The sequence below is a fragment of the Mus pahari genome, chromosome 7, assembly GCF_900095145.1.
Source record: "Mus pahari chromosome 7, PAHARI_EIJ_v1.1, whole genome shotgun sequence".
Classification (NCBI taxonomy): Eukaryota; Metazoa; Chordata; class Mammalia; order Rodentia; family Muridae; genus Mus; species Mus pahari.
This window is the reverse complement of record NC_034596.1, coordinates 979,390-1,003,619: the sequence shown is the minus strand read 5'-3', so window position 1 is coordinate 1,003,619 and position 24,230 is coordinate 979,390. Positions and strand designations below refer to the sequence as shown.

Sequence of the window (24,230 nt, the reverse complement as noted above, 5' to 3'; positions counted from 1 at the left end):
CCAGCCTGGTCTACCAAGTGAGTTCCAGGACAGCCAGGGCTATACAGAGAAACCCTGTCTCGAAAAACCAAAAAAAAAAAAAAAAAAAAAAAAGGAGACTGAGAAAAAGGAGACTAAGAATAACACACAATTTTCTTAATTTAATGTTTTAAATAAACCCCTGCCTTAGAGTCCCAAGGTACAAAAGCAAATTTATCCTGGGGCAGCTTCACTTGAAATCTGTTTTCTTATGTTTTCCCATGCAAAAGCATGGACTAAATTGTGTGAAGCAGACACGGGTGACTAAAAGAGCTCAGAAGATGCTCCGGAAGCATGAGGTGCTGGCAGGAGCCATCCAGTCCACTGAGCAGAGTGAGGCAGACAGCTCCTCCCTTCAGTCGCCCTCAGGACTGCAGCACAGCCCCTCCCAGCTCCTCTCACATTCATCATGTGATTTCAAGTCTCACTTCCCCAGTTTAGTTCTACAACTCAAATATTTCTTTTTTTATTTTTTAAATTTTTTTATTTTTTTATTATTATTATTTTCTTTATTTACATTTCAAATGCTATCCCGAAAGTTTCCTATACCCTCCCCCCACAAATATTTCTATTTTGCTTTCTATCTTTGCCTTCCATTCTATAGACCTAAAATAAAAACAATCTCAAAATCTGAAGAGTAGGCTGAGAACTGACTTCAGTGGCCCAGGAATACTTTGTATTCAGCATTCAAAAGGGGGAGGGTGCTCCATTGTCTTTTCTACTCCCTGTCCCAGGGAGCCCCCCTCGTCCCAGGACAGCCACTCAGGATACCTAGTTACCAAACCAATTCTAGGTCCATCTTTCTCCTGCCAGGAAAGCCTGTCTTCTTCCCAGTGTGAGCCCCTTTGTGAGCATCACTGGGTAGTTACCTAGATCTCATCTCTAATCAAGGATGGGATAAGTCAGTGTAAAACTTTTGTCAATGCCCTCTCACTGTGCCATCATTTCTAGAACACAATTATTTCCTGACTGGCTGTATTACCATTTTAAATCCCTAAGGACCAATCTTAATGATAGAGGTGGTTCTTATTTTGAATTTTGTTTTTCCTGTGACGTTTCTGACCAAAAAGCCATGAGAATGATATGCTGGTCATAAATGAGAAATAAAACTACAGTTCATTAGCAGATGAAGTGACAATTGTATGGTTTACACATCCCTTACAGGCTCCCACTGAGAGAAAAGTGCTGCAGGAATGCAGAAATGATATTTCTGCAGATTTTTTTTTGTAAAATCTATATAGTTCACAATAGACAGCTTTTCTAATTTTTTTTTCCTTATCATTTGCTGGGCAGATTCAAACTCAGCTTTCCTTATACTTAAACTCAAATAAGTTTACCTTCTAATAACAGAATGTTACCACCTTCAAATGACATGAACTATATACAATTGGAAACTTTTGACAGCCAAATACAATTATTTTCAATTATTTCAATAGGATTACTGATGTTACATACCCCTTCTCTATACAACGGAAAGCAGGAGGATGCCAAGGGTCAGTTATGTGTGGTCATTTCAACCTAGATCTGCTAGCACTCACGGTGCAGTGGTAATGATGAGAGGCAGGCTTAGTGATGAGGGGCTGATCCTAGAGCTGGTTTGCGGCTGAGGCCCTGAGTGCAGGGTGACTCAGGCTGTTTAGAAGTGGCTCTAGACCCCCAGGGAACAGGTTAATCCCTCTCACATTGCATGTGCTGGCTATAAATTCACTGGATTCAGGGAATACAGCATCAAGTGATTTGAGGACTGCTACTTCCCAGAAGGTTCATCGACGGAGAAACTCATACAAAGCATAAGAAAGCCTAATCACTCTTACTTAGATTTTTTACAAACACACCTTCAAAAGAATTAAAAACAGGTACTCAGAGAGGTGCATGTGGATGCATAGTCACAGGCTACTGAGAAACAATCAGAAAGGTGGGCACGGTCCAGGAGTCTAGCAACACACTCACTGATGGATAGGTATCCACCTAAAGGTATATTTAGCCATTCAAAAAGATGTTATGTTGATACATGCTATGGATAAAGGAGCCTCAAAAACAGTGAAAGAAGCCAAAAGCAAAAGTCATATATTACACAGCCAATTTATATGAACTATCCAGAATAGATAGGTTCATAGAGGCAGAATGTAGATTGGTGGCCACAGAAATTAGGAAGAAATTGCTTAAATGGACAAGAGATTTTCCTTTGGAGTGATGGTGTTGTGTAACTGGCCAGAAGCAGTAGATGCAAATCATCACAGATAACTACATGTTACTAAAATGTAATATTTCTTTAGACAGGGAGGGACTCACTATGTAGCTGAGGCTGGCCTTGAACTTGACCCTGCAGCATCATGAGCAGCTGGTACCATAGGTACCCACCACTACCCCCAGTAAAGTGTTCATTATATAATTGTGAAGGAAAACAGAAACAATGAGCTTGAACCAGCCTTTGCCTTGGGCCCCTTCCCAATGCTATATGGCTTACCTTGCAGACTATGGCCGCTTTTGCTCCAAGCCGTGCAGCTTGGACACACTGGTTGGCACCTTTTCCTCCAAAGCCAATAAAAAACTTATGTCCGTGGATGGTTTCTCCAGTTTTTGGCAAGCGAGAAGTAAGACTATTATAATTTAAGGAGAAGAAAACAAAGCATGTTGGTAATTGCAATCAGTGTACATTCTCGAGAGACCAGGAAAGGTTATTATTAGAGCTCTGATTACTCTTAAGCAAGCAGTGAGCTGCCAGGAAGACAGTCTTTCTTTTCAGCTTGCATTATAACACAGCACATCTCCAGAGAATTCCTCTCCTTTCCAGTTGCTGTAGCTGCACTACAAATGACAGCTGGTGTCTGTACTGCATTGGGGCTATTCACAGGATAGTCCCCGGCCCACAGCAGAGCTTTACTTACACTGGAACTTGGCAGTGAGGCTGAAGGAAAGGGTATGGGCTTCTCTGTCAGTTTCAGAAGAAGCAGGAGGTATGTCATGATTCTAGTGAGTATCAAGTGTGGGACTTGGAGAGGGAAGCAGGGATTTCTGGTACTAAAAGAACTCTGTTTCCTTGAGGGTGGGGCAGGAGCAGACTCTGCCCTGCATACTGTGTCATTTATGCATGATGTCCAAAAGGACATCTATTTAAAACGATGGAGCGCTAAGTACTAAGTTTGGGTTTAGGTTTCAGAGCATCACAATCATATAAAAGTAGACCTCCCTGTCCTGTCCACTCAGCACTTAAGACTCAGTCATCAACTCCCAGCTCATCTTGCCCCCATTTCCATTAGTGTCTTGAGAGGCTAAGCATGACTTCACCATAATTCTATGCCCAACAGTGACAGTATTATTCATGGGAAGCAATACATGAGATTTGTTCCAGGTAAAGGTTTTCATGACTTTAAAAGATAAGATTTGCGGAAACAACATTTCTGGAGGATGGAAAGAAATGACTCACTTCAAATGGTAGGCATTTCAGACAAGTGAAGTGAGGACTGGCTGCCTAGCCACAAAGAAGGGGGCCAAGGATGGCAGGTGGGACCAACGTGAAAGAAAAGAAAAGTTCTCTACAGGAAAGAAAGGCCAAGCACGGAGACTGGATGAGAATCTATGGTGTTTGAAGAGACTACAGCTTTGTATTCATTAATAGGCCATGCTGTATCTGCAACCAGCACATACTGTATTAGACTAGAGTAGCAGAACAACACCAATCCCTCCAGGTCACTAACAGCTTGTCTGCAGTGGGTGACATGATGCACATTTGTTTCAGTAAAGACTAAGATCAACCCATGAGCCTCTCTATATGCTTCTAAAACCATCAATAAATCAGATGAGATGATTCCACTCCCCAGCACTGTGCTGTCAAATATGCTTGAGATTCAAGAGACTCATCAATAATGTGAAAACATCCCACTCCTCCTCTCTTCAATGCTATTTTTATCTAGGATTCTACATGCATTTATAGTACTGATGAAAAAAATATACATCTAAAAGGTTCACTTCTGAAAAAGGTACTCAATCAAGAGAAAAATGGTTTTAATGTAATGTTATTATCCTGTCATTTAATTTAGCAATGACAGTGATGATGGGATTTTGATTTGCATCAGAAATCTTAAACATTTTAGGATTCCGTTATGAGCAGCAGCGGTGAGTAACCCATGTGATGGAGTATCGATGTGAATTCTTGTCTTATTGATTCTGCTACCAAAGACGTGTAAAACCTTAAAAAGCACAATATCTAACATGGCAAAACAGGTATAATAACTTCACTTGCAAGATAATGACGTTGAGAAACTTAGGACTTCTGCTGTATTTATCTGGGTCACAAGTCACTGCTTTGAATCAAGTGTCCTTTTTACTGTCAGCTGTGGGGAACCATGAAACCCATACTGCTAGGTTACTATGGGATATGTATGCATAGAGGGTGAGGGGTGAAATTATGGCAGCATGCATGTGTGCTTTATGTAGGAGAAGATATGGCTAGGATATAGAGTGATTTCTTTGAAGAAATGTTATTTGTATGCATATTGATGTTTTGCCTGCATGTATGTCTGTGCCTTATGTGCATGCAGTGCCCATGAAGGCCAGAAAAGGACATCACATCTCCTGGAGTTACAGAAGGTTCTGAGCTGTCATGTGGGTGGTGGAAATTGAACCCCAGTCTCCTGAAAGAGCAACAATACTCTTAAGCACCGAGCCATCTTTCCAGTCCCCCGAGTCATTTCTAAACAAACAATAGTAACACGAACCTGTGGATACTAGCAAGTGTGGAATTAATTCAGCAGTCATTGAGCAGCTTCACGTCTTGGGCATTTTACTATTTTCTTCTTTCTCCATCTTTTCTCTGCCCTTACCACTTTCTTTCTCCAGCTGTTAACTTTCCCCGCCAAGGGACAAAGATTGAGTCTGGCGTGCTCTTTACTGCATCCAAAGTGTCTGCCACACAGCAGACTTGATGACTTGTCTCATCTGTATAGTATCCATTTTTGCTTCTGAATTGGGTGTATGAAGATGCTGATTATGGGATGGAAGAGGAAACTAGCAGCCATGGCCATACAACTGTCTGACAACACCAATTCCATGTTTTGCCATATCTTGCCCACTATACTCCAGTTTTTTAGCAAGGTTCTTTTCTTTCTCTTTCTCCACCCCCTCTCCCTCTCCTATTTGAGACAGTCTCACTTAGTTCAGGCTGACTTGGAACTCACTCTAAGGCTGAGGCTGGCCTTGAACCCCTAAGCTTCCTGTCTTTATCTCCCAAGTGCTAGAATGTCAGGCATGTGCTTTCACTCCCAGCTTCAGGTTTTTCTTTTCTTTCCTTTTCTCCTTTTAAAAATATTTATTTTCACTTTTAAAAGAGAGAGAGAGAGAGAGAGAGAGAGAGAGAGAGAGAGAGAGAGAGAGAGAGAGAGAGAGAGCTGGTGCCCTCAGAGGCCAGAAAAGGGTGTCAGATCCCCCAGAGCTGGGGTTACAGGTGGTTGTGAGCTGCCAGATGTGGGTGCTGGGACAGACTTGGCCCCTCTGAAAGGGCCGCAAGCACTCTTAGGCTCTGAGCCTTCTCTTTAGCCCCCAGAATTCCTCTTCTATAACCAAGAATTAGAATTATAGAATACACCATCACTTACACATTCACATTGAGTGTTTTCTGATGTACTTTCTATAGGGTAGAATCATCTTGCTGACAAGGTTATAATTCAAGCCAGATACAAGTGAAAGATGAGTGAAACTCGTTACAGATCCAGGATCATACGATCTGATTCCTATCTTTTAAAGTGGCTGGAGATGTAGCTCAGTGATAGAGCACTTGCCTAGTACGTGTAAGGCCCTGAATTCAATCTCTAGCAATTTAAAAACAAACAAACAAACAAACAACAACAAAACAAAAACAAAAAAAGAAAGAAAAAGAAAAAAGAAAAAGGAAAAAAGCTCACCGTGTCTTTTGAAGAGAAAAAAGGTAAGTGTGCAGATATGCACTGCTTAATGGCAAGTATACATTCTGAGAAGTGAGTAATTTTGTTGTTTGTCAAGTATCAGCATATACTTATACTAACCAAGATGGCTATGTCAATAAGGACATCTTATGAGACCACTATCACATACACCATCTATGGTTGACAGCAACAGCTTCATTTACTATGTAATTGTTAAGGTTGCATACAAGAGGGAAACACACAGAAAATGAGCTTATGACTGGCACCCACAGAGAAGAGTGGGGAACAAAACCTTCATGTTCTACTGGTCTCTGCTTTCAGTACAGGATTGGACATAAGGCCTCACACATGCTAGGCAAGTGTTCTTCCAGATTCATGTCCAGTCTGAACTTGTCCTATAGCTCAGATAGTCCCTAGAGTTCTGTTTTCGCTGCTCAAGTATCTGGGGTATAGGCCTGTACCATCAGACCTGACCTTCATTTTGTATATTGGATACTTACGCACTTAGATCTATATGGAAAGAATCTATTACTGAATTAAGGTATACCACTTCAGATTCATTTGTCCTTCTGCCTTATTTTTTAGCTACCTGTTCTTTGTTGGTAGCAACTAGCTTCTTGTGGACACAGACTAATGGAGCCTTGCCTACAGCTTCTCCATTTCTTTGCTATGATCCTTAGGACAGCCCATGGAGGTCAAAGATTAGTTCTCTCTTGCTAACATGTGGGTTCTGAGGATTGAATTCAGGGAGTCAGGGCTGGCAGCCAGCACCTCACACCCACCATGATCTTTGCATGGGCTCTTTCTTCCCTGCTCTGACTCCCCTGCCCCTGCCTGTGTTTCCTCCATTGAGGAACACAGGCAGGGACACAGACCGTATGGCAAGAGGAGAGAATGGAAATTTGGTTCAGATCGACACTGTTACCCTGAATCAGACTTGGGAAGTTTGATGGCAGGCAGTTCATTGCCAGCATATTTAAAACACAGAACAATTGGGGAAAAGGTTTCCAGGCAACAATCATTCTAACCTAGGCATACAATAAAGCTTAAAGTGTGACTTAGAACAGTGGTTCTCAACCTTCCTAAAGCTGCACCCCTTTAATACAGTTGCATGTGGTGACCCCATACCATAAAATTATTTTGTTGCTACTTCATAACTGTAATTTTGCTACTGTTATGAATTATTATTTTTTTTAAAGATTTATTTATTTATTTATTATATGTGTGTACACTGTAGCTGTCTCCAGAAGAGGGCATCAGATTTTTGTTACAGATGGTTGTGAGCCACCATGTGGTTGCTGGGATTTGAACTCCGGACCTTCGGAAGAGCAGTCGGGTGCTCTTACCCACTGAGCCATCTCACCAGCCTACTGTTATGAATTATAATGTAAATATCTGATATTTCCAATAGTCTTAGGTAGCTTCTGTGAAAGGGTTAGTTAACTTCCAAAGGGGTCATGACCCATAGGTTGAGAAATGCTGACTTAGAATCTGCTTTATAAAGTACATGCGACTGTGAGGGTGTGCTCTCTAACTAAAGGGCCTAGAATCTACTGTGGTCTCTGACTGAGACAGCATCGGGTCAGTGGGCATAAAGTACATGTAACAGCCCCTTCCCTGCGATGACAGGCTACACACTGAGAGCTATAGACAGCAGCAGTCTAGAAGGGAAGAGAGTGGGGTAAGAGCTTGGGGAAGGTCTGCCTCTACAGAAAGCAAAAAAGGTCACCAGGTTGTGTTTAACATTCCTTGTTCCCTAGTGCTTGGTGGGCATAAGGACCTTTGTGTCCCCAACACTCCTCTACAGTGCTCACTAGAGTGTGTGTTAATCCTCTGTGTTGAGCTTTGCTCCTGTGTAATCCAGGAGTGTTTCTTAAAGAAATAATTTTAAAGAGAATAGAGGAGAAACTGGAACATTAGTTATAAATAGAAGTGTTCCTAAATTGTAAATTCTACTTCACTTTGAATTAGCTTTCCTAATTTATCAGGAAGTTACACCAAGTTTAAGAAGGTACCCACACGCTGAAAAAAAAAAAAAAAAAAAAGGAAAAAAAATGGGGCTGAAGAGATGGCTCAAAGGTTAACTCTTAAGAGCAATGACTGCTCTTCTAGAGGTCCTGAGTTCAATTCCCAGCAACCACATGGTGGCTCACAACCATCTGTAAATAAGATCCGATGCCCTCTTCTGGTGTGTCTGAATACAGCTACAGTATGCTCACATAAATAAATAAAATAAATGAATCTTAAAAAAAAAGAAAGTACCCACACACAGCGCCATCACCTGGATAAAGGATGTCTCTGTGACTTTTCTTCTTATTGTGATAAGCAACATAGGGGAAACTGCACTAATACTGGCTCATGGTTTGATGGTGAGGGTACAGTTGCCCATCAAGGTAGGGAGAACATGGAGGTAGGAGCGTGAGAAGGATGCTCACATACGGGCAGATGTGCTCACAGATGGAAGCAGAGGAAGAAGGCCTGCAGCACATGCTGCCTTTTCTTTTTATTCAGGCTAGGACCCAAGTCCATGGGATGGTGCAGCCTAAACTCAGGGTGGGTCTACTTCCTTCAGTTGATCCTTCCTGGAAACATCCTCGTGCATGTGCCCAAAGGTGTGCTGTACTAATGCCCTATGCTTTTCTTATCCGGTCAAGTTGACAATGAAGATTAACTCTCCCAGCACCATCACATGGATGCCCTTCAGTTAAAAAAAAAACCCAAGGCTTAGCTAGATGCCAAAGACAGACAAATTAAGATGCTCCATGTGGGAGCAGTGAGAGTGTGTGTGGGGAGAAGACCAAGAAAAAGAGAAACAAGGTTGCTATCATTTAAAAATTAAAATAGTATAAACTTTTGATTGAAAGAGAAAAATCTCAACAGACAAAAACATGCACAAGACGTATTTAAATTGAGAACAAATTCATAGCTTACAAAATGTTGCATTTTTGAACTGGACAGAAAGGAATGCCGTGTGAGGCGGTGTGGTTAGAATATGGTGTTTGAAGCAAGAGGCCTGACCCACTTACTGATTTCATTATCTTGACAGCTCTCCCCTCTTTGAACCAGCTTCTTCTCTTGCAAAACAGTTTAATAATACTTGTCAACTCCTGAAATGCCAGGGTTTTATGTTCACAGTGAATTCACTGACAGGTGTTACTAGAACAACTTATCAATTGCTTTAAACTTCTTGACAATGAGGTGGTTGTTACAGGTTCTCAAGAGATTATTTGAACAAAAGGAAGGGATGACCTGGTGATTGGAAGATGACAAGTCTTAACCAAAGAAGTCACACTAATACCTACTTGGGCAAAAATCAAGAAACATGTTGCCTTTTTTGCTTTTGCATTGACCCTTTCTTCTGGCTGCAAGCTTCTGACATATTATAAGCTTCTATGATAAGAGATTGTACATTAGTTAATGCCTAATTAAAATTCATACTAATTATTCCCGCTGCCTGTATTTTTCAGCCATTTCTCTTCTCCTCAGCATTTGTGTATGTCACAATTAAAGGTTAAGTGCAATTTCAAAATCAAGTTGTCATTCACAAAACCACGAGTGAACTTAGAGGGTGCTGTGGTAAGTGAAGTAAGCCAGGATGGGTGGGAAACACCATGTGAGCTCACTTATTTGTGGAACCTAAAAGCTGAACTCAGACATAGAGGAGAAAGGAAGTTACCAGAGATGGGAGGGGAGAGGTGGGATTTGTTACAAAGCCACAACCTAACAGGAGGATGTGGTGGTTTGAATATGCTTGACCCATAAGGAGTGGTATTGCTAGGAGGTGTGGCTTTGTTGGGAGGAAGTGTGTCACTGCTGGGGTGGGCTTTGAGACCCTTCTCATAGCTGCCTGCAGTCAGATCAAGATGTAGAACTCTCAGGTTCTCCAGTGCCATGCCTGCCTGGATGCTGCCAAGCTTCTTACCATGATGATAATGGACTGAACCTCTGAACCTGTAAGCCAGCACCAATTAAATGTTGCCCCTTCTAAGATTTCCCATGGTCATGGTGCCTGTTCACAGCAGTGAAACTCTAAGACAGAGGACTAACTGCCTGTGTTCTACCCATAATATGGTGAGGTCACCATTTGACATATGATGAGTATACATTGTATACTCTAAAATAATAGATATACCCTGATAATTACAAAATAAACATGTGTTGAAACATTACACTGTAATGCATAAATATGTATATTTGTCAATAATTTAACAATCAGATTAGTAACATATTTCTCTGTATAAAAAGATCTTAAGCTACTAATTAAAATTGCATTCTGGTGGGCATTTGGCAGGGCACATGTCTTTCAGCCCAGCACTCAGGAGGCAGAGGCAGGGATCTCTGTGAGTTTGAGGCCAGCCTGATCTACATAGGGAGTTCCAGGACAGCTGGGGCTACATAGGGAAGATGCTGTCTCAAAACAAGACAAAATGCATTTTTTTCTAATCTGAACTTGTAGACATATATATGATTTTTTTAAAGAAATAAACTATCAATTATGCTTTAAGTGGTTGGCTGCTTCTGACGATTGTTGGTTTAACCCTTATCTAAGAGTCATTTTGATTTAAGATGCAGCTACCTCAACCTCAGAGTAGATAACACTCCAAGCAGAGGTGGCCAGTGTTTTAGTGTCATGTGTTTGACCTCAACTGATTGAATTGGTTATATGTGGACAAAGCTAGCTGATCAGAAAGACAATAAAGATGACTGTTATGGTATTCTCCCAGGTCACCATTTGACATCCCTTATTTCACTCTTGAATTTCTGATCACGTGCTACCTCCTGTTATCATGTTAATCCTGTCCAATTAAAATTCTTATTAAGTATTATTCATTTTGATAAGAAACACTAAATTTCTGGATCAGAAGTCTTCTTTACATTTTTCTTTTTATGTTTTTAAGATAGGGTTTTACTATGTAGCCCTGGCAGACCTGCAATTCACTACGTGTATCAGGCTGGTCTTGAACTTGCAATGATCCTCCTTTCTCTGTTTCCTGAGTGCTGGCTGGGATATGGGTCTGTGCTCTGCTGATAGGCTCAGAGACATTATGTGGATATGGTAGTCCTTCCTTACTCATTGGGATCAATAAGCTGTTTTCTTAAAGACTTACTTTTATTTTTCATTTTGTGTATGTGTGTTTGTTTACATGAGTGCTGGTACCCACAGCCAGAAGAGCTTGCATTCCCCTGAAGCAAGTGTCACAATGGTTGGGAGCTGCCTAAGGTAGGTGCTGAGCACTGAACTCAGGTCATCTGTAAGAGAAGCAGTCTCTGGTAACCACTGAGCCACCTCCAGAACAAGTTCTAAGACACCCCTGGATGCTTGCAATCATGGACAGAATCAGACCCAACTCATACATACTATGCTTTTCCTATGGTGAATACCTATAACAAAGTCCACCATTTTTGCCCTTTGGTGCACAGAGGTTGACTGAACACAAGTACTTTGCTTTTTTTGTTTTTTTGGCTTTTCGAGACACGGTTTCTCTGTATAGCCCTGGCTGTCCTTGAGCTCACTCTGTAGACCAGGCTGGCCTCAAACTCAGAAATCCACCTGCCTCTGCCTCCAGAATGCTGGGATTAAAGGCGTGCGCCACCACACCCGGCTGTAACACAAGTACTTTTATGCAATGATAGTCAGTTTGCTCAACAAGAATGACACTAAATGATTAGTGGCCAAGTGATTCATATATAACAAATATGATGGTCAAAGGTCATTTCTTTGCTGTTTTATACAGATTCTCACCAAGGTCTGGCTTCAAACTTACGGTGTGGTTTGGCCGGCTTAGAGCATGTGACCTCCCAGCTCTGTTGGGATTATGCCATGTGCCACCATATCTGGGCCCCTGATTCTTAAATATAAAGGACACAGAAGTCTATGTCAATAGTTTGTTTTTCAAGCACTTGAAGGTTTCATTACAGGAGCTGAAAAAGGTGGCTCAATGGGTAAGAGCTTGTTCTGTAAGCATTAGGACTTGAGTTTGAATCATTTTGCCTGTGCCTGTGACCCCAGAATTGGGTCATAGGGGCAGACAGGTAGATCCTGAGGGCTCACTGGCCAGCCTGCCTCACTGAAAATGTGAATCCAGTGAAAGACCCTGTCTCAAGGCAAAATGAGGCAAAGTAGTAGATGTCCTATCTGGCTTCTGAATGCCCCCACACAGGCTCATACACTTGAACATATATGTGTACCCCACCCACTCCCCGACATTACAGCCTCCAAAGTCTCAATTCATTGTCTTTGCCTGTTTCTGACAAGAAGTTGGAATTAAACATTTGTTCTTTCATATGTCATGTATATTTTACCTCTGATGCTTTTTGTTTGTAATGGGTTTGCATTGAGTCTCATTACAATGTGCTTTTATACTACTTATCCTGTTTAGAGTTAATCTCTCAGTTAAAATATCACGTTTTCATAAAATTTGGAAAATTTTAGCTATCATTTCCTCAAAAATTTTCTGCATCTCTCTCACTCTTTCTTTTATAAAATAATCCAAATTAGTCTATTGTCTCCTGGGCATGGGAGGCTCCGTGTCTTTCCCTGTTCCTCTGAATTATTGAGCATATTTATGACTCTTTTAGCATCTGTATTGATTCAAATATTTCTGTTATTATTGACTTCTGATTGCCCCTTTTTCCTTTCTTGGTTATGGATCACATTTACTTGATTCTTCAAAAGTCTAATGATTTTTGATTAGATGCTAAGTTTTGCAGGTATCACAGTTGATCATCTTAATTATTCTTGTTTCTCCAAAGGGCAGTTAAATAAATTGTGGATTAGCAGGATCCTTTTAAGTGTTGCTGTTCAGATGTTAGGATGGGTCTAAAGTAATCTTTACTGGAGGGTGGATTTACCCCTTTAACTAGGTTGTGGTCCTGGGATCTCAAGAGACTGTTCCAAAGGTTCAACAATGCTTCTGGTTGCACAGAATCATCAATCTCCTACTCATGTATAGTTCCTGAAAAATGATCAATTTATATTGATCAAGGAGTTGCTGGCTTAGTTGAATTTCTCTCTATAGATATCCATTTGGCATTTGCAGTAGATCCTATGGGACTTTAAAACCTTTCCGTGAAAATTCTAGTTTTCTTAGTCTGTCCACTGTCCAAGCTAAGAACTTTGTTTTCTTACCTCTCTGGGATTATTATTTTACATTCCTTGAGTTTTTCCTTTCGTCTGGGGTCAGGAATGTGCTCCCAGGACTGACCTAGCCATGTGTTTTCCTCTCCCATGCTGCCTGCTTTCAGTTTTTGAAGAAGTTGTTTTTTACTTATTTTTATTGATGGTGGGGCATACGTTTGGTAGTCGTTATTACAAAAGTGTAAGGAGTGTTTGGGGATGAATAGTTTCCTCCTTAAAATAGATGTACAGCAACAGTTTGGATGACAGATGCCTCTGCACATAACAGCAACACAATATCATGTAGGCAGGGGGAGTCTGCAGGGCAGTGGCCCAAGGGGAAAAGAAAGCCAGTTATGGAAGGTTCAACGTGGAACAGTAATTATAAGATGACCTTTTAATCTCAGTCCAGAATTAATTATCAGAATAATGGGGATAAGAAGGACCTACTGATTTTACTCTTCTAAGGTGGTATGGAAGATCTGAATATATAGTGTACTGGGAGAGGCATGTAGCTCAAAATACCAACATACCTAAAAATAAAAGATACTCCCCAGTATCATTTTTTGGTGTGTGTGTGTGTGTGTGTGTGTGTGTGTGTGCCTTATCTCCCCCCTCCACTCCTTACTTTCATCCAAGAACAGTCCTGGAGAAAGAAGCTCAAATACAGAGGTAGAGAATGGATCAATATTGTAACTAGAAGCTGTAACAGGAAGAGAGCAAAGGAAATAAACGTGCATTTGGGAGTTAGGAAGTAAGGATCTGACAGCTACAGATGGCAAAGGTTTCCATGAGGGTTCTATGCAGTAAGAAGCTAGGAGGCAGAGAAAACAGAAAGGAAATTGGCAAGGCACAAGAATCTCACAAAATGCAAAGTTAATGATACTACTTCTAAATTTTACTTATATATAACAATTTGTAATATATAACTTATATAACAATTTACACATTGATATATATATATATCATTGATATATATATATATATATATATATATATATAAATAAAATCTTATACAACCATATAAATGATTGCGACACTTCTAGGTATATCCTCAAAGAGTCAAGTCAGCTTACTATCTGAATATACATGCTTACTGCTGTGCTATTTACAAGTGCCAAGTTAGGGTGTCATTTAGGTACCTGCCAGTAAAAGAATGGATTAATATAATGTGGTATATATACATAAAAAAGTTTTCCTCAACCCCAAAGAATGATACACTATCCTTAGGAAAGTTAGTGGGCCTGGGGGGTCATCATGTTGAGTAAAATAAGCCAATTTCACAAAGACAAGTAGCCTTAGTTGTTGTTGTTTTAATGTAGAACTGGGGTGAGGGACATATAGGTAAAAGGACACCATATGGATAGATGGGAGTTATACCCACGTATGCTAGGTACCTAGGAACAGATACAGTTAACAGATATTGAAACATAAGAGAGAGACAAATAACTAAAGAACCGATACTTTATTTTCTATTTTGCCAATTAATTATAGTAAAAATTTAAATTCCAAAATGACTTCTGTCACCATATTATAATTATCTGGGCTACATCTTCCTGCCATCTGCTGGTGTAGTTTAAAGCAATAAAAATGGATTTTAAATTTCATCCTTAACAAATATAATTAGAAGGATAAATCATGAGAAAAATAGTGCATTTTTAGAATTAATTATTAAATTTTCATTTACCTACTATTTCTGGTTTTGGGTGATCACGTTTTCCATTATCATAAGTAATCAATAACTGATTATATTATATTTGAAGTTAACCATATATTTGAAAGCAGGCTGAGTAGGCATTGTGAATAATCAGGAACTGATTATATTTAAATCAACACTAAATATTTGTAAAGCAGATTAGATGGGCATTATCATTACCTCTGTTTTAGGGGAAAAGGTTAAGAATTTGGTAAAGTTCTTGCTTATCAAAAATCCCATAGTTGTCATAAGGGCTGAACTAAACTCAGGTCTTTGCTATTGTGCTTTGACAAATGAGGATTTTAAAAAATTTGACCATTATAGTAGATATTCAGAAAATGAACATGTTAAGTAGCAACTACAATTGAACACTGAGAGAAACAGGTTCTATACTTACAAAGACCTGTAGTTTATTCCATCTTACAACTTCCTTGGCTTTATAAATTCATGTTCCACTACAAGAAGACCGACAGAGTTAACTAACCAGGTCCTATGAGGGCTCCCAGAGACTGAACCACCAACCAAAGAGCAAGCGTGGGCTGGACCAAGGCCCCCTACACATAAGGAGCACACGTGCAGCTTGGTCTTCTTGTGATTCCCTAACAATAGGAGGGGCTGTCTCCTGTCTGTTGCCTGCCTGTGGATCTCCATCTTCTAGCTGGGCTGCCTTGTCTGGCCTCAGTGGGAGAAGATAAACCTAGTCTTTCTGGAACTTGATGTGCAGAGGTGTGGGGGTGGGTGGGTGGGTGGGGTCTGGTACCCATGATAGACCTCCCCTTCTCTCAGGAGAAGGGCAGGAGGAATAAGGGGTGTGAGCTTGGGGCTGGGAGAAGAGGGGCTGCAGTCAGGATGTAAAGTGAATAAGTTAATGAAAATAAATAAATTCATGTCCCAGAGGGATTGACCTATCATAATAGTGGCTTATTCCTAGAATTTTAAGTATATTTTAAATCTTTTTTTTTTTTTTTTTTTTTGCACAGCCTATTGGCTATGCCTGGAAGTTCTTCCCCTTACGTCTTAACTTTTGCTAAGATGTCCACATCCTTGAAACTGAGCTCATTATGGCCTCCCTCAGAACTTGTAATGCAGCAGTCTGGGTGGGCTAGGTACTGTGCCTGTGGTCTCTAGTCATCTGTGAAGTTTCTTTCATGTCATGAGCCATCCTCGTTTCTGTATCCTAACAGCTAAGACTGTTCCCATATACACCCTGCCTCAACAAACTTCTGTTGAAGCAATAAATTAATTGCAGATGCTATTTCTTGAATCTTATTATACAGGAAGTACTACAACAAATATATTTTTATGACATTCAGTTCAAGTAATCATTACAAAAAGGCCATGAAAACTTGTTTTCATCTCTTTTCAGTATAAGAACTAGAATCATAGGCATTGTAAAAACATCCCATGTTTGCTTAAAAGATGGCAAAGCTAGGATTTATTTGCTTATATATATATATATATATTTTGAGACAGTGTCCTACATGGTTAAAGTAGGGTTCAAAGTCTTTATGTAGCCAAGTATGACCCTCAATTCTTGATTCTTCTATCTCTGCCTCCCAAGTGCTGGAATAACAAGTATGTACCAGAATGCCCAGCTTAGAGTTAGGTTTTAACATAAAGCAGGAATGACTAAGGTATCCACAGATACACCTGAGTAATATTCCAGAGTAATAAGTAGTAGCTTATTCCTAGAGTTTTATTTCAGTTTTATCACTTTTTGAGTAATTTCTGGCCATTATACTTTGGTTCTTCAAGCTTCAGTGTAGATATATAGTCTAGAATAGCCTCACACTGAGGACCCTCCGACAGTTTCTTATGCCATCACACTGGCTCACCAGACCTTCCCATTTTGCCATTCTTTCATACTGAACTATGTCTAGCCTCATTTGACTTTTTATTCTGAGATAGGGTCTCACCAAGCTGCCCAGGATGTCTGGCTCTAAGCTTACTCTGTAACCTAGGTGGGCCTTGAACTCACTATCCTAATGCCTTAATTAGCCTCCTGAGTTGCTGGGATTACAGATCTGAGCCACCAGGTCTATCTCTGGTTACACTTTTAAAGAATCTAAATGCTGAGATGAAAAATCAAATAATGATGTTTCTTTTCTAGAGTTCAGAGAAAAAATTTGCAAATGGACAGAATACTCTGAAATAGGTTTCTTTTTAAATCTTTGGATGTGCCACTTTTTGTATAAAATACAATCTATCAGAAGAAATCATTTAACTTCAATGTGAAATATGAACACAGCTAACTTAATCTTAATATTCTGTCATTCCACAAAAATAAGTAAGGTATGCTGTACAACCTTAATAAAATTGACAAACAGTATTCTACAGAGATGTTTATGTAAAAATGTCTGAAATGAATCTGACATTAAATAGTTAATGTGGGTGGGTTAGGTACCTTGCCATCTTTTAATATTTCTGTTGGAGCAGTTTATGTAGAAATATCTGAAATGAATCTACATCATAACATAATAAATGTGAACTGATTACATTTGCTAGTACAAAGAGAAAAAAACTATAGTTACAAAAAAACTCCACAAATTCACAGAAGACTAAACTCTGGGTATATGTTATTAAGGAACACATTTAATGGTTAAATTAAGGGTTGGAAAAGATGATATACCAGGCAGATATTAATTACTATAATAATTGGATAGTTTTAATTACTATAATATTTGGATAGTTTTATTAACATCAGCCAAACAAGAAAGAAAATAGCTTAGAGCTGAGCTAGAGAACATAGCAATTCTTGACTGAATATACTAATGAAATAGCATCCAATACACAGCTTATAAAAGCAAAATAAGCATGGCGATAGTTAGAAAGACAAATCTATCATACACAGTAATTTTAATATAATTCTTAAATTTATAAACTTCTAGACACATGAAGTAATCTTGGACTGGTGAACCTGTATAAGACACCACAGCAGGAGCCTGGATAGCTTGGTTGGTAGAGCATCAGACTTTTAATCTGGGGGTCCAAGGTTCAAGTCCCTGTTCAGGTTCTTTTGCTGGGCAGTGGTGGCGCACGCCTTTAATCCAAGCACGTAGGAGGCAGAGACAGGTGGATTTCTGAGTTTGAGGCCAGCCTGGTCTACAGAGTGAGTCCCAGGACAGCCAGGGCTATACAGAGAAACCCTGTCGGCCATTCCTTCGTGAATGACCCAGTTTTAGGTATTCTATTATAGGATCAGGAATGAGTGAGGGTGTGATGTGCAAGCATGTATCGCTTTACTCCATCCATGTTCACTAAGTGGCTATCTTGAGCAAGGTGCAGTGAAATCCCAAGTACAAACAGGGCACTTATTTTATTATTCTTATTTTAGATAATATATAACATCTATCTTCTTTTGGTTTTATCAGAAAACCAAAGAAATACTTATCTTTGAAGACAGGAAAATACACTTTACCTTTATCATTCATATTTGAGACATGCACATGTCTCACTATGTACCTCGGACTGATTTGTAACTCACAGAGAACCTCTGTGTCTGCCTTCCAAGTGCTGGGATCAAAGGCGTGCGTGATGCTAGCTTTTGTTGTTTAACACTCTTGAGATAGGACTTGGATGTCCTCTAACTTGCACCATAATTGACACTGACCTTGAACTTTTGTCTTTACCTGTCATATGTTGGAATCTTTTTTTTTTTTAAGACTTTTTTTTAGATTTATTTATTTTGTGTGAGTACACTGTAGCTATTTTCAGACAGACCAGAAGAGGGCATCAGATCACATTATAGATGGTTGTGAGCCACCATGTGGTTGCTGGGAATTGAACTCAGGACCTTTGGAAGAGCAGTCAGCTCTCTTAACCACTGAGCCATCTTTCCAGCCCCCATGTTGGAATCTTTTAAGATTCCAATTAAAAGCATGTACCATCCAAGATGGCCCTGATGAACTTTAAAGCTAAGACTCTGTAAGACCTTTGGTTGAAAACTCAGGTAACTGAAAAACATACCTTTCTTTCTCACTTGAAAATGAAGACTCTCGGGAGGCAGAGGCAGGCGGATTTCTGAGTTCGAGGCCAGCCTGGTCTACAAAGTGAGTTCCAGGAGAGCCAGGGCTATACAGAGAAACCCTGCCTTGAAAAACCAAAAAAAATTAAAAAAAAAGAAAAAAGAAAAAAAAAAAAAGAAAATGAAGACTCTTAATCAGAATACACACACACACACACACACACACACACACACACACACACACACTAGAGCACATTTAAGAGACTATTGTACAAATTACTTTGTGCAACATTATAGAATTGTATTTCAAGATATTTTTCCAACCACAAAAGAAAAAGCCAGTACCCAAGATGTGATGTTTTTGGGAAACAAACCCAAAACCAAAGTAAAACAATATATTCCAAACAAAAAAAACCCCAGACCTAAAACAAAAACAAAACCCTAAAGTTTTATTTAGACAACAAGCCAACCACATACAAAGATGATTTGTAGTTGACTTTTGCAGCTGTGTAAGACATGCTTCAAGTCAAGCAAGTCACAGAATAACTGTGAAGTAAGGCAAAGACATTGAAAGTTTTAAATGCTCATATGGAAGTGTTGATGCTCATCTGAATGCTCAAAGATGTTCTTACAAATTTGTCATGGCCTGTAATATAATATAAAGAAAGTTTGTCCTTCCAGGCTTTAAAGGTGGAGATTAAGTATGATGAAGAATGGAAGGATTGTATTGGAGTCATTCATCTCAGATCATTTTGGAATCCTCCATCTTTAGCACCTTTCTCCTGTTGTAGGTCTCTCTACTTCTAGAGACCCTGTAGGTACTTGTAAGGTCTCTCTACTTCTAGAGAACCTGTAGGTACTTGCTCCAGAGTTTGGGTCATGCTTTACTAACTGCAGCATCCCAAGTGTCTAGCATATTTTCATTCTCTCTTTTTAAAAAAGATTTATTTTTATTACTTTTATTTTTCTTTACACTCCAGGCACTACCCATTCCTGGTCTGCTCTCCCACAGTTCCACATCCCATTTCTCCTTTCAGTCTCCAAGAGGATGTCTTCCCCACATCCCTCTCGGCACTCTCTGGGGCCTTAAGTCTCCAGGGTTAGGTATGAATTCTTTCACTGAGGCCAGATCAGGCAGTCCTCTGCTGCAGATGTGCCAGGGGCCTTGTGCCAGCTACGGTAGGTGTTCTGCCTCCATGTATGTTTGAAGGTGCCAGATCCCCTAGGATTGGAGCTACAGAGAGTCGTGAGCTGCCGAGTGGGTGCTGGAATTGAACCTGGGTCCTCTAGAAAAGTGGCCAACGCTCTTACCCACTGAGCCATCTCTCCAGCCCCTTCACTCTCTCAATATTATATACAAATCATCAAAATACTGGAGCAAAATTCACTGGAGTTCACCTTTGCTCTCTCCAGAACACAGAAGAGGTACAAGGGATGATGTATCCTCCCTCCCCTCTTCCTCCTCTCTCCTTTTTTGAGGTAGGGTTTCATGTAGCCCAAGCAGGCTTTGAACTCCCTGCATAGTCAAGGCTAGTTCTGAACTCCTGTCTCCCGCTTCCACCTTTCCAGAGCTGGGATCACAGGTGTGTGCCATCACACCCAGCTTAGCTCTTGTCAATTGGAATTTCCTTTTTAAAGCATCTCTTTTCACTGAACGTATCAAAATTTCTCATGATTTCTTTTGGCATAACAGAATACAGGTGACAGGAACATATTTAAAAGTACTGATTTTAAAATATGACTTGCAACTTAAAGGCAAACTTTTAAAACTAAAAAAGTAGAAATTATGAAGAATGGCATTATATCTATATCCCTCAAATATTGGGAATTGTCAGATAATTTTGGACCAACATTTCTTTGATTTTTACTTTACAGAAAATGTGACCTAAAAGAGATTTTCCTGTCTAAATATGGTAATATGCTTAGTCCAACTCAGACTACAAGGCAGGCATCAAAAGGAAATTTCTGTTAGCTTTCCCCTTACTCTCCCTGAACCCTTTTATTAGGCTTCATGTTACAGCTCCAGGAGGGCAGGGCAGGAGAGTGTTGCTCTCTAAGTCTGTGTGCACCTAGCATATGCCTGATGCCAATGGAGGGCAGATGAGGGCGTCAGATCCCCTGAAACTGGAGTTACAGGCTGTGTGAGCCATCCAGTGTGGGTGCTGGGCACTGAACCTAGGTCCTCTGCAAGAACAAGTGCTCTTAATTGCTGATTTTTTTTTTTTAAAGATTTATTGTTATATGTAAGTACCCTGTAGCTAGCTGTCTTCAGATGCACCAGAAGAGGGCGTCAGATCACATTACAGATGGGTGAACCACCATGTGGTTGCTGGGATTTGAACTCAGACATTTGGAAGGGTAGTCAGTGCTTTGAACCCCTGAGCCATCTCTCCAGCCCCAAGATTTTTCTTTTCTTTTCTTCTTCACTTTTCCAATATCTACAAAAGTCTTTTGAGAATTAAGCAAGCATCTTCTGATTTGCTAAAAGCTCAAAGTTACATGTTTGAGTGTTTCTTCTGACGCTGCCCGCTTCTCATTGGCAGCACATAAAAAGGCATCATAGGTGTTAGCTGACATCACAGTCAATTACTCTGGAAACGTGTATTAAATTTATGTTTTTGGGAGTTTTGGGGAGTGCATAGGCTGAAAGGGAGGCAGTAAATAAAATGTATCCCCGAAATACTGAAGTGCTCCTGGAGTTCAGAGCTCAGTGATCTCATCGTGTCTCATAGCTTTAAATATTACTTATACACCAATGACACATTTATAGATTTGTATCTCCAGACTGTACTTCTCTGAATGCCAAACTCATATCTGCCCTTTTGACCTCTTCAGTCTAATAGGTCAGATGCCTAATGGGTATTTCAACCCTCACACATCAACCTTGAGCTCCTTATACAATCTTCTGCATTTCTGCAAAGATCAATTCCCCTTGCAGTTGCAGTCATACAACTTGGAGTAATCTCTGGCCTGTTACCCTCAGCAAATCCTTTTAGCTCCACTCCCTTCTAAATATAACAACAAACATCTGTGGCTCTTCACCTACAGTGCTTCCAGGCTTACCTGGTTACTGAGACCAACTCCAAATGTGTCTGTTCTTAACTTTGCTTTCACTCTTGTCCTCAGTCTCCACAGACCCTACAACGGTCCATAAGTCAGATTATGTCATTCTTCCACTAAAAATTTAAGACTCACTGTGATCCCTGTCCCCGAATCGGCTTTTCTTCAAATACTGCAGTCCTTCCTGTTAAGTGTTCAGGGCCTTTACATATGCCATTCCTTTGCCTGGAGTGTTCTGCAGTCACGTGTGTTCTTTAGTTCATGTATGGCTCACTTCTTTCCTACTTTAGGTATTTATGCAAAATCCCACTTCTCAGTGAGGCTTTCTTTGGCTAGGGATCTAAACTTAGTATTCCTACCCCCTGTGTGATTTTCTTCTCTAGCATTTAACTTAGCATATCACATGATTTGCTTATTTTCATTGATACATTCTCTCTGTAGCTTTACAAAGCAGATTTTTTTTGTCTGTGTATTTTTTCTACCTAGGGCAGAAACTGGTACACAGTGTAAATCCAATCAAAATTAGTTGAATGACTGAAAAAAATGGGTGATACACGTGTTATAAAAAATAGGAACTTAAAGCATAATTAATGTAGGTCTGTAAACTGAACATATAAAAAAGTATCATGTATTTTCATATCTTTCCCAAGACCAGATTTGATTTCTCTTTTCTTTGTAACATGAAACCATTTTTAAAGACAGGGAGGGTTTCATGTAGCACAGACTGGCCTTAAACTCCTTGTGTGGCTGAGGATGACCCTGAAGTCGGTTTTTTTTTTTCCCCCTCCCATTTCCCAAGTGCTGGATTCCAGGCATGTGCCATCATGCTTGATACAACATGAAACCTAATGAAACCTTAGACGTGAGTGTGCAAGAAGAAAGGATAATAATAAACACAGATGGGTATTATAAAATTCAGCTGGATGAATGAAGGAGTTTTAAGAATTATTACTACACAGAGCTTACTACACATAGAAAACTAAAATTAAAAAAAAAAGTTCATTGATTGAATTATCAGTGTCTGGCATGCAGAAATATATAAAGTGAGTTGGACTTGGATGCCTTCCAAAAAGGCTTAGTGAAGCAGTTTTACTTCTAAAGTGATTCTATAGTACAGGCATGATGTCTAGGCTAGCTATATTAAATGCAGGAATAAAATGAGAGTAATGGAGTAATGAAGATGCTATTTTTAGATCTGAAGCTCTTTAGTTATTCTTTATCAGTGTCTAAGATAAACAGTGAATACAGAGACTACAAATATCCACATGGAATTTACATAAAAAGGCACTAGTATTGGTCTCTTAGAGACAGAAGATAGGAAGGAAAGAAAGTCTGGGAGTTCTGGGTTCCAACCTTCATTTTTCCTTTGACTGGCTGTGTGATCAGAAGTGAGCTGTTTAAGCTCTTGGTCATCTCATATGCAAATGTGAGTGAGGGTGGACTGAAAAGACCCAAAGGTTCCCGAAGTGATAGTGTAAGGTTATTTGATGCTTATATACAGTGTGAGTAAAATGCTCTTAAAAAATGCATACTGTTATCTCTCTAATTTAGAAATATATTGTATACAGCAAAGGAGAACTTAGGTAGTGAATAGCCAATAAGATATAATAAGAGAAGGAGATTATCTTGAGTTATTTAGCTGGGATCAGTGTAATACAAGGGTTCTTAGAGTGCACACGGACTGAGTTAGGGTGATGCTACATGAGAAAGACTTAACCAACTATTGTTTGCTACTAAGATGAAGGGGACCTGACTAAAAAAGTAACAGAGAAGCTATAAACATTAAGAAAACATCCCCCAGAAAGGACCCTGACCTGACTCCTTGATTTTAGTTTAGTGATTACTAAGCAAGACTTATGACCTCCAGAGTTGTAATAATATTAAGTCAATCAAATCTATGGCAAATTGTTTCAGCAGTAGTAGGAAACTGATATAACCATGACACATATTTTACAAACAGAGCCAGACCAATTTTTTGCAGGGTTCTGAATAAAAACAATATATATATATACCAGATAATGAAAACTTTTAAAGAAAATTCTGTGGATCTATGGAAATTAGTAGTCTAGAGAATAGTTTTTAATTAGTGACTCGTATGAAAAATAGTAACTCAAATATTTTATAAGAAAATGACAAGGGAAATTAGGACATTTATCCATAATGTAAGTTTCTAGGCCCTAGCTATAAGTATATATATCTATAAACCGAGGGGTTAGGATCAATAGCCCCTAAAATTTCTCTACTTCTGAAATTTTAAAATTCTGACATCATAAAATTAGCCTTCGCCTCTGCGTATCCCTCATGCCCTGAAGTCTGAAGACTAATCACCTTAGGAGACATTAGGCTGTCTTTAGTGTGTGATGGTTAAGCTTCTCAGAAGGTGGTGGATTGAGCCCAGGACTTGGCCCACGCTAAACATGTACCCGACAACTGAGTAACAACCCTAAACTTTGTATGTTCTTGATGGAACTATTT

General features: G+C 39.7%; 1 protein-coding gene and 1 non-coding gene across 2 annotated transcripts in view; one reads left to right on the top strand and one right to left on the bottom strand.

The window, feature by feature from the left end:
• Rbks (ribokinase) overlaps positions 1 to 24,230 on the bottom strand; it is an 80,860-nt gene that overhangs the window by 54,586 nt on the left and 2,044 nt on the right. The window contains exon 2 of the mRNA XM_021202270.1: positions 2,486 to 2,618. Coding sequence (XP_021057929.1) covers positions 2,486 to 2,618 — 133 coding nt within the window. The remainder of the gene's footprint in view (positions 1 to 2,485; positions 2,619 to 24,230) is intronic.
• Positions 17,672 to 17,744, top strand: Trnak-uuu. Its single transcript has one exon. It is a non-coding gene; the product is annotated as a tRNA-Lys (tRNA).